We start from the raw sequence: 19,995 nt of genomic DNA, 5'->3' as shown, positions 1-19,995 counted from the left end.
AATTGCAGTGCGTGTACTGAAGTGCGCGTCATTTATGTTGGCGGCCGAGTTTAGGTTCGTTCTGCGCATCTGATGTCACAAAACACAGTCAGCCAATGAACAGAGAACGACGTTGCCACATCTCGACTGCAGTGCAGAGCATGGACGAGTGTCTTCAGTTTTAGAAACGTTCAGTCATAAATAACGTAATAGAACAAAAGCTATGTCTTGATAGCAGACATTCTTTTATAGAAAGTTTGGAAAAAGCATTCTTTATACCAATTGCTTCATATTCTATTAATTAATTAAACCAAACAAGCAATAAGACTCCTAATTCAGGCGATAGCAAGGAAAGGTGTTTGTATCACTCTCACGAACCGCTTTTTCGCAATAAAGAACAGCGGTATTTGTTTATTTCCTATTGTACTTCGACGAAGCGTGAGTAATTCATAGTCATATCAACAGTGTTTGTCAGTATTTTGCGTGACGTGTTATAGTCGTCATGGCGTTATGCAGTCAGACAAGGTGCGTTAGCGTAACAGTTAGAGTGTTGGACTGCTATGCGAAAGGTTATGAGTTCGAACTTTTTGCGGTGCTTAATATTTTCATTATTTAAAAACGATATCGAAGTGTCTTACTTCACGAATTATATTCGTTTGAATGCAATTTTTTGAAATTTCTAGTGCTTTGTCGCTTCATTAACCCTTTCGCTGCTGCAGACACGTGCTCGCCGCATTCCGCGCTGTGCGCGATTTTGTCATCACTGCACTGCTCGCCTGTGCAGACACATGGTGTTCCCACTGCTTTGACAAAAACTATTTGGCCCAAAAATTTGATTTTTACACGTCTTCTTGACTGATACCTTCCCCCATAAATGACTTAACTTTGTTTCGATGTTCAAAGTAGTTATTATGCAGCATTAAATGTAGTAAACCATTGCACGAAATTTTGAAGAGTTTGCAGAGGTAGAAGTCCATTGCATATACTTTCCGTATGGTCGATTTTAGTTGCCACAATGTTGAGAATGAAATGTGGACAAGATACCTAAATTTCATATAAAATTTACTGTATAACAATATCTCATTTAATTTAAGTACGACATAGGTGTCGTATGTAATATTGAGAAATATTCCGTCTTTCGCGACTGTAATAAAAGTATTATTGACACCGGACGCGTTTGGCTTTATTTTAAAGCACTTCAATCAAGGAAAGGTATGGCACATGCGCAATGGTACTCATGTTCTCTTTCTTGTTTTTGTTCCACAGTCGCAGTTTTACCAATGGTACTGAAATATATTCCTCTTCTGCAACTGTAATAAGGGGCTTATTTAGTGGACAGTATTTTGTCTCCTCCATTGCCAAGTCACCTTTCGTAGTTTTGTGCTGCGGTAACACAATATTCAACGTTTGTGTTGGTGCCACACACAAAAATTATATTTGACATAGCTCAGAGCACTTCACTGATAGACGGTATATTCAAGTCCTAATGTTTTTGTAAGTCCACAGTTTTGTTTAATGTATTTTGTCTACTTCATTTTGATTGATTGAAGTGCTTTAAAATAAAGCCAAACGTGCTCAGTGTAAATAAACTTTTGTTACAGTCGCGAAAGACGGAATATTTCTCAATATTACATACGACACCTATGTGGTACTTAAATGAGCTATTGTTATACAGTAAATTTTTTATGAAATTTAGGTATCTTGTCCACATTTAATTCTCAACAGTGTGGCAACTAAAATCGACCATACGGAAAGTATACTCTATGGACTTTTACCTCTGCAAACTCTTCAAAATTTCGTGCAATGGTTTACTATATTTAATGCTGCATAATAACTGCGTTGAACATCGAAAGAGAATTAAGTCATTTATGGGGGGAAGGTATCAGTCAAGAAGATGTGTAATAATCTAATTTTTGGGCCAGATAGTTTTTGTGGAATCGATTGATAAGAGTGTCAAGGCAGTCGGAACACGATGGTCTGCACAGGCGAGCAGTGCAGTGACAAAACCGCGCACAGCGCGGAATGCAGGGAGCACGTCTTTGTAGCAGCGAAAGGGTTAATGCGGCCGTGGTGGCTTTGCTTCATGAACTGCGCGCTCCCCCCTAAACGTAAGCTTGCGAACTATGCTATACTATGGCGCTGCTTCTATTGGCGCGTGTGTCGTGTGCAACTGGCAACGCAGCAATCTCCCGCGTCTGGGCGGGCATGCGCGAGCCGCCTAGATAAAAGAATTGAACTATAGTTGAAGATAATGAGTTGCTGCTTTAATTTGTTAGCAAGAATAGGTTACCATGGTCACAACTATGCTCCATGTTTACAAACTTTTTAGAAGTTTATTAGGTAATAACATATTTATTATTCATGTTTGCAAAGCATGTTTAACTTTGTATATGTAACTAGACAACATAATGTTGTGTGTATGGGTGTGAAATGAATCATCATGTAAATTACAGCAAAGTCAATAAACAAGTCAACGTGAACAAGATGAGCCAAGATGTGATTTACCCACTGGTGCACAATGTGTAAGTACAATTCCATTTATTAATAATTATGAGACATACACAATGATTCTGCATTTGCAGGTGGCATTTCTGAAATGAATATATCCTGATTAGTTATTCTTTCATGCTTGGAAGTAATTAGGTACTGATTACATTAACCAGTCACATTACTTCGAACTCATTAAGTTATGGAAGCAAGTATACGAGATGTGAGCTTCGTGCTTTGGAAGGCACACTGCACTCCGACTAGATCCTAAGACGAAAGTCGTCAGACATCCTAAATGGTCGGTACTGGGGATGTATACGTCGTAGTGGCGTCACAGAAAATTGTCGCTGAGGTGAACCTAATGTCACCCGCAAGTGCTACTGAGTGAACTTAACGTCCTCCAAATGCTGTGCGACTCCTTTACGAATAAGTTCACTTTTCGCCAGCTTGAAAGCTGTTGAAGTAGCATTCTCAACACAGGTATTTGGAAGAGCTAACTTGAATGCAAGTGCGTTGGTGGTGGTGGGGGACAATAGTTGATTTATACTTCACAAAAAAGCATTTTGTCACTGTTGCAGTCTCTAGAGGTTTCAGTCCATTTCTTTAAGAAACAACAAAAATATGTGACAATGTATCAATAAATTCCATTTACTAATCAATCGCGTTCTACCAACAGTACTTTTTTCACTTCAATATGCAGCCATATTGCAATCTGTTTCATTGGGAAATATACAGTGCCGGTATGTATAAAAATTTATTCTGTAAATGGAGTGTTGGACTATTATCCGTGCTAACGAAACCAACACTTGGCGCGGTATCTGATGGGAATGACGGTATATGGGAAATTCCTTTATGGTCGCTCCCGGCAGTGTCAACTTAGTTTGCGGATTTAGTAATTTCATGTGATCATGTACTACATTTCAAACTGCTGCCTCATTGCTTCTATTAATCTTTCATCTTTTGTTATAAAATTATGAATTTCAGCAAAAGAAATAACGAAACGAAATAGTTCGTAATAAATAACGAGCAACAAACAATTGGTATCAACCAACAATACGACGATCAAATGAAATACGGATATTTGTGCATGGCCATGTGTTGGAAGGGAATAACCTTGGGGTTTACGTGATTAATAGCGATCGGATGACGTCAGCTGTCAAAACTTTCACGGTGTCGTGACGTGGGTGACGGCACTACCAGTGTCGATGCCGCCATTTTGAAATTTTATTTATTTAGATCCCATAAATCCAATACGACGAGACATTCGTATGGATGTCGTACGTCAGATTATTACAGATTATACAAAAGGAACTCATAAAAAAACCTCTTGCAAGAGAAGATATAGGTATAAGAGAAAATACACATTAATAGGTACAGACAAAATCACACTTTAAAAAGTTAAAATAAAGGTAGATCTTAGTAGCTACATACAAAACATAGAAACGTTAACAGTGATTCCAACTATCGTAATGCACAAGAGTACATCAGCTTTAACTAAAAGAAAAATCAGTTAGAGTTAACAGAACTGAAATGTTCTTCATCCGAATAAATAGAATTATCTATTGATAGTGTTTGAGCTGCTCTTTAAATTTGGGAAGCTTGTCAACAAGTGATTTCAGTAACGGTGGAAGAACATTGGACACCTTGCAGTTCGTGTAATGGGTCCCTTTTAGTACAATACTAAGGTTTCTTAATTCATAATGGAGGTCCTCTTCCTCCTGGTATTGTGAGTATTGTACGAATAATTGGTTTTGTCTAGCTGCTCATTTTTACCAATGAAACATAACACTATAGAATGTTTTGACGGCCAGACTGAGTTCCGCTTACTCGGGACGGCGGGAATCCCCCTCTCTTTACCCGCCTATAATAAAATTCAAAATCTGCGGGCAAAGTTTATATGTAGGAAAGCAAAAACTCTCCGACAGGCATTAACATCCTTGAAATGTTTACATGCTTATACATAATCGCTGAGGTAAACGTGACAGATGACTGAGTGTTTGGGTAGTGATTAGTGTATATTGAACAGTGTGGTGGGAGGTAGTGTGTACTAGGTTTGGTGTTAAGGTTTTTTTTTTCTGTCTTATAATTTGTCATAGTTGGAGGATGTGGATGGCAGGTCGTTTTAAAGTATGAAGTATGTTTTGTGTATTGCTTCAGTGTTGTGCTTGCTAACAACAATTGCAGCAAACCAAACGAAAAATATTAATAATAATAATGTGGAATATAATCCATACGGACCCTACGTTAATTGCTCTTTTCTGTAAGATGTGTTCTTAAATTGTTTGTTTTGGACTGTTGGTTGTACTTTGAATCGTACTTATTTTTCTCTTTTCACAGCCCCCTGGAGTTCTTGGATTGCGAAGATCTAATAGATCATAAAGGCAATGAAACCGCCAAAGCAGAGCTAGGTCGGGGTTGTGTTAAGGTATAGGCATCCATTGAAAACTTACTTTGAAAAAAGATGTTGTATAATGCAGTCACTGTTTAGTAGCGATAGTTACATCATGAATTAAAGAAGAAACCTGCCAATTTAATTATGTGTTGGTAGATTTTGAGACATGGTTGTAGACAGTTTATTAAAATTAATAATTCACAGAAGTAATGGCACGAATTTATTTCGTAAAAAAAATATTTTGTTTTACAAAACACAGTGATCTACTGGTCCCCACACTACTAGCTGAGCTGCTATTCAGATTTTGTATGTAGGCGTCTGTACATGTTGCAGGTAATTCCACGGTTTCCAAACTCTGAATACGTTTATTTTTCGGAACCCTGTAGGCCTCAACTTTATAAACTTTGAGATGAGGAAACAAATGCTTTTGTTACTTTTAAAGTGATGTCCTTCATTGAATTGAATTGTTAAGCTACATCCTGTGAATTTGCATACTAGCTCAAGAGTTTGAATGACACAAGCTGTAAATGTTTTACAAGTTTTGATGTGGTATATACCCACGTTTGTGGTTCTTCGTATTTCCACTGGAAAGAAATACTTGTTAGGTGCTTGATCATGATAGGCTTGTGTGAAGCATCTTTTACAGTTTCCTAGACATTCTTGTTCAGAAAATTAATGCAGAATTTATAAAGTATTGCAACACTGATAACTACCACATAATTCTTACCAAGAAACATAAATTCTATTTATGTGTGCATTAACTAATAAATTTCCATACAATGTAATCCCAATATTATCTCTTGAGAATGTTTGCACTGGAGTAGGAGGATTTGTATAACAAACTTGTTTAGGTTTTTGAACTCCTGTTGTCTGCCTACACTTTTCATTACCTGATAAGGTTCTCTCTCTCTCTCTCTCTCTCTCTCTCTCTCTCTCTCTCTCTCTCTCTCTCTCTCTCAGCAGCAAGATTTCCTTGCATTTGTTGCAGATGCAGTTTCATTAATGAATAGGAAATGTATAGGGATTATGTAACTATTTTGTTGTAAATTGAGTTTTTCCCACTGCTTCCTTGAACAAGTTGACATTTCTCATAAATAGACTACACATGATTGGAACTTATACATAATAGTATCTTGCTCAAGTATATTTAATACATTGTGAGAGAAGCTTGTGTGTATTTCGGCTTCGTGTGCTCAAAGCTTGTGTCAATCAATCCACTGTAACCTGTTTATGATGTAATTTTGCAGTTGTTGATCTTAGATGCCATTGTTCTGCTGCCTCTGGAAATGTCTTACAATTTAAAACTTTTTTCCTAAATCTCTGTCTTACCATTACATAATCTATCTGAAACCTGTCAGTATCTGCAGGCTTCTTCCATGTATACAACCTTCTTTCATGATTCTTGAACCAAGTGTTAGCTATAATTAAGTTGTGCTCTGTGCAAAATTCTACCAGGCAGCTTCCTCTTTCATTTCTTAGCCCCAATCCATATTCACATACTACGTTTCCTTCTCTTCCTTTTCCTACTTTGGAATTCCAGTCACCCATGGCTATTAAATTTTCGTCTCTCTTCACTATCTGAATAATTCCTTTTGTTTCATCATACATTTCTTCAGTTTCTTCATCATCTGCAGAGCTAGTTGGCATATAAACTTGTACTACTGTAGTAGGCGTGGGCTTCGTATCTATCTTTGCTACAATAAGGCGTTCACTATGCCGTTTGTAGTAGCTTACCCGCATTCCTATTTTTTTTTTTTATTCATTATTAAACCGATTTCTGCATTACCCCTGTTTGATTTTGTATTTATAACCCTGTATTCGCCTGACCAAAAGTCTTGTTCCTCCTGCCACAGAACTTCACTAATTCCCACTATGTCTAACTTTAACCTATCCATTTCCCTTTTTAAATTTTCTAACCTACCTGCTCGATTAAGGGATCTGACATTCCACACTCCGATCCGTAGAACGCCAGTTTCTTTCTCCTGATAATGATGTCCTCCTAAGTAGTCCCCGCCCAGAGATCCGAATGGGGGACTATTTTACCTCTGGAATATTTTACCCGAAAGGATGCCATCATCATTTAACCATACAGTAAAGCTGCATGCCCTCGGGAAAAATAAGAACCATACCACACTGAAAAAAAAGCATATAAGAATAAATCACAACAATTGTCTGTACAGACCACAGTTGACTAGTAACCAGCAGATGAGGTAGCACAGTGCACATAATAGATGTGACCAAACGTGTGCTCTGATTAGCTGTTACTGCAGATGCTGTCTAATAAACAACTAGCTCTGTCACTTTATTATTATGAATGAGTTATAATAATTATATTAATGAAAATGTCAGAAATGAAAATGTATTCAGTATCAGCTGTGGGAAAAAGACATATTGACTGATGACCATAGATGTTAAGTCCCATAGTGCTCAGAGCCATTTTTGAAAAGACATATCCCTCAGCCATTGCTGTGATGTATGTGCTTGAACTTGGTTAGTGATGAGATACTTAAGGTATGTCTCCACTGTAGAACACAATTGTGATACTGTTATCCACTTCACATAGAAAATTGACTGTAATCTGCAACCCCAAAACCAAGGAGACTGTCAAAGACATGATATATCAGTGGACTACTGTAGCATGCACTAAATGTGTTGGCAGATGGCTGCAAGCCAACAACTGAGCAATGAGGATCATATAATGACATTTTATTGGTTTTTGGTAAGTCAAAGTGTTACCTGTCATGAAATGCTCAGCAACAAGTTGCCTGCTGTTCACCAATGTGGCAGATTGCACTACTGTATGTTTACTTGAGCCCAATAGTGGTGGATGTAGGTGAGAGCCATACTTGAATCATGGTTTAATGTGATGACTGATTCAAAATAATAATCTGTGTGGCTCCCACTCCTGGGGAGCAGTTATTATTTGATTATGGCATGTGTCAGTTTGTTAAACACAAACTTTATTAGTTGTTGCATTTGACACTTCATTTATCTCAATAACTAGATTACCTATAAGAAAACATGTATTTCCCACCCCTGAATAAGTAGTAGCCTAGAATAGTTGTAGGCACTTCGTTTTATGTAAATCTGCAAGCTTTTGTGGTTGTTGTCATGCTATAGTATTCATTCTAAGTTATTAGGCTTCATCATGTTTTTCTTAAATTTTACCCTGTGCTGGAATCTTTATCAAGAGCACCAAAAAATCTTGAATATCCCAGCTGAGGGGTCAACAACATTGAATGTGTAAGAAGAAATTTAAGAACAACTAGATGCAGCATAATAACCTAGAAAGTCTTGCCTTCACTTCATAGTTTGTTGTGCTTTGTGAACTGAACTAGAGGAGGTAAGTAAATCTCTACCAGCAAGTTATACGGGATAACCCAGCACCATAAGAATTGGTTGCTGTGTAAAAAATCTGCAGAAAACCACTTCTTAAACACTGTAAATTGATGGATGTGTACATCATAAGATATACATTTAGTTATAGACCCAAATTAATTATATTTATAGTATTTACCTGAAGCAGTAGTAAAATACAAGTTGTTGACCTTGCTGGAATTTCTTGTAAGAGATTACCATAAAAATCATGCAAAAATATTCAAGGTTGGTATGCATCATCTACCTGATAACATTAATATACACCATAATTGTTGTGGATGTTCTATTGCTCACAAGATTGTGATGAATGTGGTGCATGGATGATTGTAAATAGTGCTTGTGACACTGAAAATATTTTAGGTGTGAGGCATGTTTGATCATCATTGCACAGTGATGATTTATGGGACCATTTATTGTGTCCGTAAGTCTGCTTTATACATACCCTATATTCTATACAGTTTAGAATGTCAGATGTTATTGTCTTCAGTCAGAAGACAGTAGCACAGTTGGTGAGAGAAGATCCCTGGCAGTTGGCAGTGGTGTTGTCAGCTTTCAACTGTGAAGTTCAAATGGTCTCAGGCAAAACCAAGTCAGCTATAGAGTTGCAACAACACAGTGGTGTTGCCATAGAAATGTATACAAAATCATGTTGTGTGATCGGTTGGGGAATACGCTTGAAGCAGCTGTACCAACGCACTGCATCTGTGAAGGATCTTATTTTACCAGCTCTACTATAGTTTGATGCAGCTTTTCACAGAAGTCTATCCTGTGAAAGCCTCATCTCTGCATAACTTACACTAGTTGTTGGTGTGTCAGGATATGTCCCATTAACCCAATCCCTTCTTTTATTCACATTGTCTTTTCTCCTTGGTTTCAGTCAGTACCTCTTCAATAGTTATCCAGTCTGCTCATGTGGTTGTCAGCATTCTTCTGTGGCACTGCACTTTTCAAAAGCTTGTTTTCTTTTCTGTACCATTTACCATGTGTCCTTTATTTCTCTACAAGGTTGCACTTAGTTTAAATTGCATGTAAAATTTTCCACAGGACCACTTTTCTTGTCATTGCAAGTCTGCATTCTGTATCATCTCTGTTTCTGTGATAATCAGGTATTTTGCTGTCCAAAATAGCAAAAGTCACCTAGTACTTTCAGTGTCCCATTATGTAATCTTTATTTCTCCAGCATCACCTGATGTTAGCACAATTGAAACTCGTAATAATGACAGGTTCTTTCAACTTTTCCAATCCCATCTCTTTGATATCTTACCTTTTCGTATTTTCTGTGTTTTTAGTGGTCAGTTACAGCTGTTCCTCACAATGTTTTGTAGTGTAGAATCTGGGTTGATCCTTCCCACTCCTCCCACAGTTGTAGCCTGCCACCCATTGAATCTATGCCATATCCTTGTCATCCCTACTATACCCCCGCTTGCCACCTCGTGCCTCATGGCTCATATCCCAATAACAGACCTGGAACAAGACCTGTCCCATATATCGCCTCATTACCACCAGCTACTCCAGCCCAGTCACAAGCATCACCTATTCCATCAAAGGCAGGGCTACCTGTGAAAGCAGTCATGTGATCTACAAGCTAAGCTGCAACCGCTGAGCTGTGTTTTGTAGTGTAAAATCTGGGTTGATCCTTGGGCATGACAACCAACAGACTGTCTACCTGCATGAATGGTTACCAACAAACTATGGCCAAGACACAGACTAACCAGTTGCTGAACATGCTGCCCAAGACAGTGTGGTTCACCCAGATTACTGCTTCACAGCCTGTGCCATCTGGGTCCTTTCTACCAACAGCAGCCTTTCTGAATTGCACAGGTGGGAACTCTCGTGCAGTATATTCTACATTCCTCTAACCCCCGTGGCTTCATCCTTCACTGGTCCCTGTCCTATACCTTCTTATCCCTTCCACTGCTCCCACTCCAGAACTACACAGCCTTCTGTTGCACTGAAGCAACCACTAGTCTCTCTTGCCGCACCCTCTCCTTTTCTGCCCACCCCCCCACCCCCCGCTTTTCTCAAACCTCCTGACTGCACCTAGCAGTCCTACCCTGTCCCCACACCAACCATTCTTGCTCCCACAAGCTGCTCTACACCTCCCCATCCCTACCCTACACCTCCCCATCCCCTTCCCTGCTGCAGCCTCCTCCTTACTCCCACAGCCCAGATGGTTTCTCCCAACTGGTGCAGTTCTTCACAGTCCAGTCTCAGTGGAGAGGTAAAGTGGGCATGTGTGTGAGCTGTGCTCGCATGAATATCTGTGTGTGTTTTCTACAGTAGATGATGGCCATTTGGCCGAAAGTTCACATGTATAGCAGTCTCTTTGTTGTGCCTGTCAGTGACTCAACATCCCCTCTGTATGGTGAGTAGCAATTCATCCTGGATTTTCCATTGTTGATTTTGTTTTATAGTTAAGTAATCTATATGAAAACTTCTGGCGCATCCAGGTCTCATTTGCAGCCAATCTCTGCAGACCATTGTGAAGTGCAAGGCAGAGGTGCTTCCCATTATACCAGTTATTAGGATTTCTCTGTATTCCACTCATGTATGGAACATGGGAGGAATGACTGTTTAAATGGCTCTGTGCACCCTGTAATTAGCCTAATCTTGTTTTCACAGTCCCTATGGGAGTGATATAGTGAGTTGTAGTGCATTCATAAAGTATCTTCAGAAAAAGGGAAGGCTGTAAATAGCCATAACAAGTAAGGATCCTGAAAAACAGTACTGTACTATTTTAAGAAAAGTTGTAAAAGGACCAAGGAGTATGCACAACTTACCAGAAATTTGTAGATTTGACAATAAAAGAGAGACAGGTAAAGAAGCCTTAGAAGATGATTCTTTACTACTAAAAAGAATGGGAGGACTAAAGAAGGCCATTCAAGTGTAGAATCCCCCCCTCCAGTGTCTCACTGCTCTTTGGCGAGTTTGTGGTTGGCTACCACAGGCCCCAGCCATTGCAGTGTCATTTCCCTTCCGTGCTGCGTGGCTATTCTCTTGCTATTCTTTTTCCCCTCCATTGGGGAACATGTTTGAGGTGTATCTTGGAATGTTTTCTTCATTTTCAGTAACCTGACTTCAGAACAGTCTCTCCACTGGTTTTTGTTCCTCTTTTCTATCTTCATTCCCCTTCTCCAGTTCTTCCTCCGCTTCTGCGTTTGAGGTTCCTCTTTTTCTTCTTCCTCCCTGTGCACTCCTGAAGGCTGTCCCATGCGTCTGATGTGTAACAGGAGACTTGGTAACTCTTAATTCTCAGCCCTGGGTCGACAGGTAGGGTTCGCACGTACCCTGTGGTACAGGCTATGCTCAGGGAGGGGTGACTGCCTGAACTGTTACTTTGAAAATTGGTCCCCTGTCAGGTGTTCGGGCGGTGTGACCTGAGGTGTGAACAATCATCTAAGGTGGGTGTGCACCCCCCCCCCCCCCCTCTGAGGGGGGGACCCCTAGTCAGAAGGGGTGCGCCATTGGACGGGCAGTCCTTCTCTCACAATGAGCCAGTGCTCTTCTCCAAATTCTATGTCTACTAAACGTAAATGTAATGAGGCTAACGATTCGAAGACCCATCGCGCTGGCGCTGCACCACGGTTCCTCATGGTCTCACATACTGAAGCCAGTCAGTCCTTCATCACAGTAAATCTGTTTATTATTCAGAAAAGTGTTGATGCAATTGCCAGCCCTGTGAAATCCTGGTCTCATTTACAGAATGGCACTATGCTTTTGGGGACTACTTCTGATTCTCAAGCACAACAACTGTTCGCTGTGTCGCTCCTCCATGCCTATTCTATCCATATTGAGGCCCATCACACACTGAATTCTTCACACGGCATTATTTGCACTAGGCTGCTCGATGGTCTGACAGAGGCAGAAATTCAAACATACCTCTCTGATCAGTGTGTCCCTGCATTCCATCGGGTGATGAAAAAGGTAGATGCATCCATAGTGCCCACACGCACTCTCTTTCTGGTGTTTCACAGTGAATTGCTTCCGTCCAAGATCAAAGCAGGCTATGAAGTTATCACAGTCCGACCATTCCAAATTCGATGTGCTGCTACCAGTGTCATCATTACAATCTTAACCAGATGTCCTGTCAACACCCGACCAGGTGTGTGACCTGTTGTAGGGATGCTCACGAGGGTGATGGGCTCCTCCTCCTCACTGCGTCAGTTATAGTGGTGACTGCAGCCTCTTCCCGAGACTGTCCCATGTATCTCAATGAGCTGCCGTCCAGGATATCTGAGTGAAGGGAAAAGGTCTCACACCCTGCTACTCTCAAGTTGTTGGCTACTCAGAAACCCTGCATTTTACCATCTGGCATTTACAGTACTGTTCTTGGTACATCTCACTCCACGAAGGATATGGTCATACAGACATGCGATCTCAAATTCGACACTGCAGTTGTAAGATTGCCCTGTGGCATGTTAGCATTCCTATCTCCTCCTCTTCCTCCTCCTTCAGCTGTGCAACGAGTCACCAGACTTCCGCCTCACGAGGTGAAATCACATGCTACATAACTGGCTGTCCAGAAAGGACGGAAGGAATACTCCCGAAACAACTTCTTGTGTCCCTTCAGTCAACAGACATCCGAATCATCGTGTGCCACATGCAAAGGCTCCGAGAAATCGGAGGCAAATTGTCTTCTCCTTTGCCGATGTGGAGATCCTCTTCAACAGTGTTGCCACACGGTACCCTCACTTGGCCGACCTCCGTGTCGACTGTGTACACCGCTGACCGTTTTTCTGCCTCGGACTCTGCAGACTGACAGAAGGAGAATGCCAATGGCTCCGTCGATCTCATTGAGCAGGATCCTCCACCTTCTGCCCCCGGAAGCAGTGAGTCTTCGAAGGCTGGCTCTTGGCAGCCATCGAGGTGACACCCTTTCATTTTTTCTGTCCTCCCCTTTCCTTGTCATGACTTTCCTCCAATGGAACATTTGCAGCCTTGGATCTAAAAAAAGAGGAGTTACGTCTGCTCTTGGAATCGCAGCATCCACTTCTTCCCTGCATTCAGGAAACAAAATTCCGTCCTCATGACTGCTTTGATCTCTGGCATTTCTTTCTGTTCCACTTTGACCTTCCCCCTGAGGACGACATTCCATCTTGTGGGAGAGTCGTGCTGTTCATCCAGGATAACATTCACAGACAAACCGTGTCCGAGACTGACCTGCTTCAAGGTGTTGCAGTCCGTATTTTCCTCCCTCATTTCATCTTTTCCCCTTGTACCATTTGTGTACCTCTGTCATTCAGTGTTACTAGGACAGACTTCCTCCAGCTTAGGGGAACTCCATCACCCCTTTCTGCTTCTCATTGACTTTAATGCACCCTCTTCTGCTCAATCAACGTAACCTAGTCTGCCTTAACACAGGAGCACACATTTTCCTTTCAGACTCCATGCACACCTGTTCCCATTTCGACCTTTCCTTCTGCAGTGCCCAGCTGCCCATCGTCTCCAGTGGACCGTTCTCTCTGACACGTATTCAAGTGACCATTTCCTGTATGCTATCCGTTTGATGACTCCCACCCTGCCTCTGTGCACACCTAAATAGCAGCTTTCTAAGACCGACTGAAGGCTTTACTCCTTCCTGGCGACCTTTAAACAACTTTATTTCTGCGGTTGTGATGACCAGATAGACTACCTTAGCAACATTATTCTTGCCTCTGCAGAATATTTCATTCCTTGCACTTCATCTTTACCTCACAGTGTCACGGTCCCTTGGTGGACTGAGGCATGCTGCGGTGCAATTCGCGCATGAAGACGGGTTCTGCATGTTTATAACTGTTGTCCTACAATGGCGAGCTGCATTCATTGTAAACAGTTGTGTGTGCCGTGTCATCGCATTCTTTGTGAGAGCAAAAAAGCTAGCTGGATTTCATTTACTAGTTTTTTTAACAGATTCTCTCCCTCTTCCATTGTGTTGGCTAATCTTTGACACCTCTCTGGGGCCAGTGTCTGTGCCCCAATTTTTGGCCTGACCATAACAGACGATGTCATACGGGACCCTATTGCTATCTCCAACACCTCGGGCCACAATTTTGTAGACATTTCGAGCTCCACCCACTATCACCCTGCCTTGCTCCATTGGAGACGAGTGGAGGAGGCCAGGGTGATACCCTTCTATTCTCAGAATTGTAAGTACTACAATGCTGCCTTTTCTGTGAGGGAGCTAGGTCATGCTCTCACTTCCTCCCGATCCTCCACCCCAGGGCCAGATGATGTTCCCATCCAGATGTTGCAGAACCTTTCTCTTGCAGGCAAGCTCTTCCTCCTTCTTACGTACAATCTCACCTGGGCAGAGGGCACGTTTCCCAGACGCTAGCGTGAAGTCACTGTCGTATCCGTACCTAAGCCCGGTAAAGACAAACACCTTCCTTGTAGCTACCGCCCCATTTCTCTCACCAGGTATGTGTACAAGGTGTTCGATTGTATGATTCGTGCCTGGCTGGTACGATGGCTCGAGTCTTGCAATTGATGTTCTCCTCAGCAGATACCCGTGCTGTTTGTCTGCCGTGCCTGGCCACCCGTCCTATGCCTCCTTCTTTGATGACTCCTTTGATTGCCAGTATGGGGCACAGCCCTCTTCTCTTTTACCTCCTGGAGTTTGCTTTTGGCTAATGTTCCGGCAGCTTCTCTTCACACTACTTACAACTTTCCCAATGGGTGTGAACCCTTCACCGTCTTGGCTTCACCTTGGACTTCTCATAGTAGAAATAAAGCTGTGAGGATGGGGTGTGAGTCATGCTTGGGTAGCTCAGGTGGTAGAGCACTTGCCCGCAAAAGGCGAAGATCCCGAGTTCGAGTCTCGGTCCGGCGCACAGTTCTAATCTGCCAGGAAGTTTCGTATCAGCGCACACTCCACTGCAGAGTGAAAATCTCATTCTGGAAACATCGCCCAGGCTGTGGCTAAGCCACGTCTCTCCAATATCCTTTCTTTCAGGAGTGCTAGTTCTACAAGGCTCGCAGAAGAGCTTCTGTTAAGTTTGGAAGGTAGGAGACGAGGTACTGTCAGAAGTAAAGCTGTGAGGGCGGGGCGTGAGTCGTGCTTGGGTAGCTCAGATGGTAGAGCACTTGCCCGTGAAAGGTAAAGGTCCCGAGTTTGAATCTCGGTCCGGCACACAGTTTTAATCTGCCAGGAAGTTTCCTATCAGTGCACACTCCGCTGCCGAGTGAAAATCTCATTCTTTTACAAGAGCTATTGATTGGAATAACTAGTCTAATGAGTACAGAATATGGTTTGACAGTAAACCGATGAAAGTAATTAAAAGTAGCAAAATGAGAATAGCGAGAAACTCAACATCAGTATTGGTGATCGTGACATATATGAAGTTAAGGCATTCTGCTACCTTGGAAGCCAAATAACCTATCATGTATGAACCAAGGAGGACATAAAAAGCAGACTGCCACAGGCAAAAAGGGTGTTCGTGTTTAAGACAAGTCTACTATCAAACATTGGCCTTAATTTGAAGAAATGTCAGAGAATGTACATTTTGAGCACAGCATTGTATGGTAGTGAATCATGGACTGTGGGAAAACCAGAAAGAAGAGACTCAAAGCATCTGAGATGTGATGCTACAGAAGAACACTGAAAATTATGTGGACTGACAAGTTAAGGAATGCTTAAGTTCTCCTCATCTCCTCAGAATTGGCAAAGAAAGGCTCATATGGAAAATACTGGCAAGAAGAAGGGGCAGACTGACAGGACATGTGTTCAGACATTAGGGAATAACTTGTGCGGTACTAGAGGGAGCTATAGAGGGCAAAAACTGTAAAGGAATACAAAGATTAGAATACATCCAACAAATAATTGAGGACGTAGGAGGGACGTGTTACTTTGAAATGAAGAGATTGGTACAGGAGAGCAATTTGTGATACGTGACATCAAACTATGACATAAAAAATAAAAATAAAATAAACTGCTTTCCAAAACTTTATAAATTGAGGGCAAAGTTTTCAGTATTTGTAAAAAACACCAAAAATAGGCATTTTCAGCCATCCTTTACAAAAAAGTATGTTCTGCAAACTCTGAGTCATTTTCATTAGAAAGAATGTGTTTTAAACTACTTAACTAGACTCAGTTTTTGGAATTCAAGCATATAAGGCCCTAAAAATAATGACAAGGCAAAGGCACAGTGAAAATACACTCATATTCTGCTAGTACTCAAATCTGACATTCTTTATTATGTTTAGCAGTTGCTTAGTGGTATTTTGAGAAATTAAAATCAGAAATCCTAATGAATAGGAAGTGGACTTAATCAAAAAAGTCTAAAAACTGCAAAAAGTAGTCTTTTTCTTGTCTGTTTGGTGCAATTTTTGCACTTGATTTTAAACTAACTTTTTAATAAGCTAGGGACTTGAAACTTTCAGCATAGCTCAAAACTGGATGACAGTGCAATGTTAGAGTCCAGTAAATGAAGGAAACGAAGAAAATTAGGGGAAAAATTCATGTAGTTGCAGATTTTGATCCATTGGTAGAAGGGAGTGCCAGGAACAACATACTAAAAATTACAAGTGATGTGTGGTGAACATGGGGAATGGTGAGTGGAGGGGGGGGGGGGCTAAAGGCCACTTTTTTTATGTTTTTCTTGAATAACTAGAAAACTGCAGCTTCTAGCAAAAAAGTTTTCCAATACATAATTAAACTACATTAGATTTCCTACAAAAAGGGTCCAGTTCGTCTTCCCTTCTAGGACCAATAATTTCCATGGAAAAATTCCAGATTATTAAATATAGTTTTTAAATGATATAAAATAGTGTATATTGTTAATTGAAGCACAGATTAACCAGTTGTAATAGTTTTGGTAGCTAGGTATGTTGGTTGGATGGCAGGCAGCAGCAGAGTAGTAGTCTGCAATACTAAATTCTCTTTATTAATTCATCTTACCACAGCCCAATACAAGATGGTGGTGACTTGGCCAAGGAATCCTGTTCCCTCATGTATTGTTGACACTCTGAATTGCTGATGGAGCATGGTGTTAGCTGACTGTAACCTTCATGACATTACCTACTCCAATGGTGGTGTTTCTTCACACTTGGCAGCCTCTGCAAGGCCCATTGTGCCGGTGGTAGCATGATCCTCGCATCTCTACGGTGTGGGAAGGCAGCTGATACTGTGTTGTAGTGGGCAGTCACCCACTGCTGCCGTGCTGGTGGTTGCGGCTGCTACCCTGGGCAGGAACTGACTCACTGTAGCCTAGGACTGAACAGCTTCAGGGCAGACTGCCCCAGTGTAGGTATGAACTGCGATCCTCAATCAGCATCCTGTATAGTGGCGGGCGACAGAGCCCCCATGCTGGTTGAGCTGCGGTACTGACAGAAGTAATTTTAGTACAAACGGCTCAGCTATATATACTCTTCACACTGTGCCTGTTTGCCCTGTGCTGTGCCTTTTTGTGCACACATTAAACACTTAGGCAGACACCAGTATGTGTGTACCGCATCTAAGTGGATTAGAACTGTATTAAGAGATAAATTGTGTTCTGGCGGTGCGACAGGCTGGAGAGGGGGAGGGGGAGGTGGAGTGTGAGTATAGGGAAGAAATGTCGCTGGGTTGCGGTTCTGTCTCCCTCCTCCATAGCTCTGCACATGGAAGAGCAAGCGGGCAATTTCCCGCCCTCTGTGTGTCACAAAATACATCTACGGGATGTTTCCCACATCTTATGGATAACTGAAGATGCAGTGCACAGACGTGTCCTCAGAATGTTACACTGCTAGAGAGGAAATTGATTCTTAGTCATCTTGTATGGCAGCTGTATCATTCATCCGGGAAAGACAACTTTCCCTCATCATGCACGCTCCTTGCTTTTTAGTTTACCTAGCATTTCCTGTCCAGTTCACTTACACGATTAGACAAAATAACTTCACAGTGCTCCTGTTTATATAGTGAAGTAATTTTTAATGTATTGAGTACTTATTTGCATTTGTTAAGTTAGCTGATATGTAAAACAAGCTCAACAAGTGAGCTGTCAACTGTACACCACAGTGCAGAGCCTGTCCCAAGTGAAATATGCTGTGGCCCAGCCTGGCTTGGGTCAGCTCAGCTCAGCTCAGCTCAGCTTCCCTGCTCCACCCTGTCATACCCTCACCACACAATTTATCAATTAATACTGTTCTGTTTCACTTAGATGTGGTATACTCATTTTAATATTGGTTGTTAGCCCATTTCATTTAATAATAAACATTAATTTTATATCATTAAACATTATTAAAAATAATCTGTTATTTTTCCATTCTCTGCAACATGGAAACTGAATAGGGTTTTTTTAGTAGAAAATTTAACATAGTTTAATTTTGTACTGGAAAAGATTTTCGGTTTTTGAGTTATTCAAGGTAAACTTAAGACTCACCTCTAGAACCATCTCCCCTCCCCCATGCTCCTCCCATCCCTTCCCCACACGCACACTCCACTGATCAGGACTTTTAGTATGTTGTTTCTGGCACTTCCTTCTACGACTGTACAAAAATTTTGTCTAAAGGTAGATGAGCTTATTATCCTAGGGATTGTTCTGAAAATTATTGATTTGTTGTTCAGGATACAGAGCAAGGTTTCCATGTGGAAAATAATCAAGCATCAATCCATCAGTTTGTCATGTATTGTTGTCAAAATCAGAACATGGACTCTGAGTTTTAGTATTGTCAATAGCTGTTTGTGACATGCCACAATAACTGTTAATGTTTTTTATGAAGGAGCTGATTAAATATGTAAAAACACAGTTTGCTCATATTTCCCACATCCATTATTTCAGCAATGGGTCCAGCACCCAATGGAAATGAGATGAGCGTTTGGCGTCATTGCCCGGGAGGCCCCTTGTGGGGCAGGTCCGGCCGCCTTGGTGCAGTTCTTATTACATCCGATGCCGCATTGGGTGACCTGTGTGCCAGATGGGGATGAAATGATGATGAAGACAACACATCAGCTATGGTCATCTGCTTTCTTGTTTTTGATCTCTTCTCCCTATTTCTTGCGCCTCTGTGGTTTTCTTGTCCTGTTTTGTCCATTGTAGTGTGTGTTGTCCTATTGTTCTTCTGGTTCTTCCTTTCTCCTGTTATTGTGCCATGCGTTGTCTTTGTTTTCTTCTTTCCCATGGGTAATTGTTCTACTGGGAACAAGGGTCCGATGACCTCACAGTTTGGTCCCTTCCCCCCCCCCCCCCCCCCCTCCCCCCTTTTAAACCAACAAACCGACCAGATAGCTGTTGTTCTTGTGAGAGAGTCTATCACCAATAGGATCTCATTTTCCAGTGAGTCCTCTTGTCAGTAAAGTGAAGAACTGCTGTACATTTACCTGGAGTGATATGGAGTTGACATTTTGGTTCACCACATTCAGAGAAGATCAAAAGTAAGGGGAAGGATACCGGTGTATTTTTTACACTTCAAAAGAAATGTTTTACCGATAATGTTTCGGTGTTGTAAAGAAATATGAACATTATTTTAACCATATTAGACTCTGTTGAACTCTGTGGCTGTTATTAATTTATGGATTTTGATGAAAAATGCAACCAGGCACAAAGACCTTTAAAAACCTGTTTCAAGGTCTTGGTGGCTAAATGTGTTCTCTATCAACAATCCTTAAGAAATATGAATGACAACATGAAATCAATAAAATATCAAAACTGTGCTAAAACATTAAGAAAACAGATAATTGCCTCCAATTTAATAGTGATAGTTTCTGTTGCTAGTTTCTGTTGCTAGTCCTCCTGAGCCCACAAACACAGTGCTCCTATGGTACTACTTCAATGATGCAGCAGGAGAAGCATCCATTTCCTGTG

At 41.3% G+C, this 19,995-nt stretch overlaps 1 protein-coding gene across 2 annotated transcripts in view; it reads left to right on the top strand.

Annotated features, from left to right (window-relative positions):
• The first annotated feature begins 4,423 nt into the window (after positions 1-4,423).
• Positions 4,424-19,995, top strand: part of LOC126188078 (TM2 domain-containing protein CG11103) — a 30,291-nt gene continuing 14,719 nt past the window's right edge. The window contains exons 1-2 of one of the 2 annotated variants that reach the window (XM_049929530.1): positions 4,424-4,600; positions 4,804-4,891. In XM_049929530.1, coding sequence (XP_049785487.1) covers positions 4,596-4,600; positions 4,804-4,891 — 93 coding nt within the window. In that variant the 5' untranslated portion in view covers positions 4,424-4,595. Of the gene's footprint in view, positions 4,727-4,803; positions 4,892-19,995 lie in introns of both variants that reach the window. The other variant, XM_049929529.1, reaches the window with a different exon arrangement.

This window comes from Schistocerca cancellata, chromosome 5 (assembly GCF_023864275.1).
Source record: "Schistocerca cancellata isolate TAMUIC-IGC-003103 chromosome 5, iqSchCanc2.1, whole genome shotgun sequence".
Classification (NCBI taxonomy): Eukaryota; Metazoa; Arthropoda; class Insecta; order Orthoptera; family Acrididae; genus Schistocerca; species Schistocerca cancellata.
This window is presented reverse-complemented; position numbering and strand designations above follow the sequence as displayed.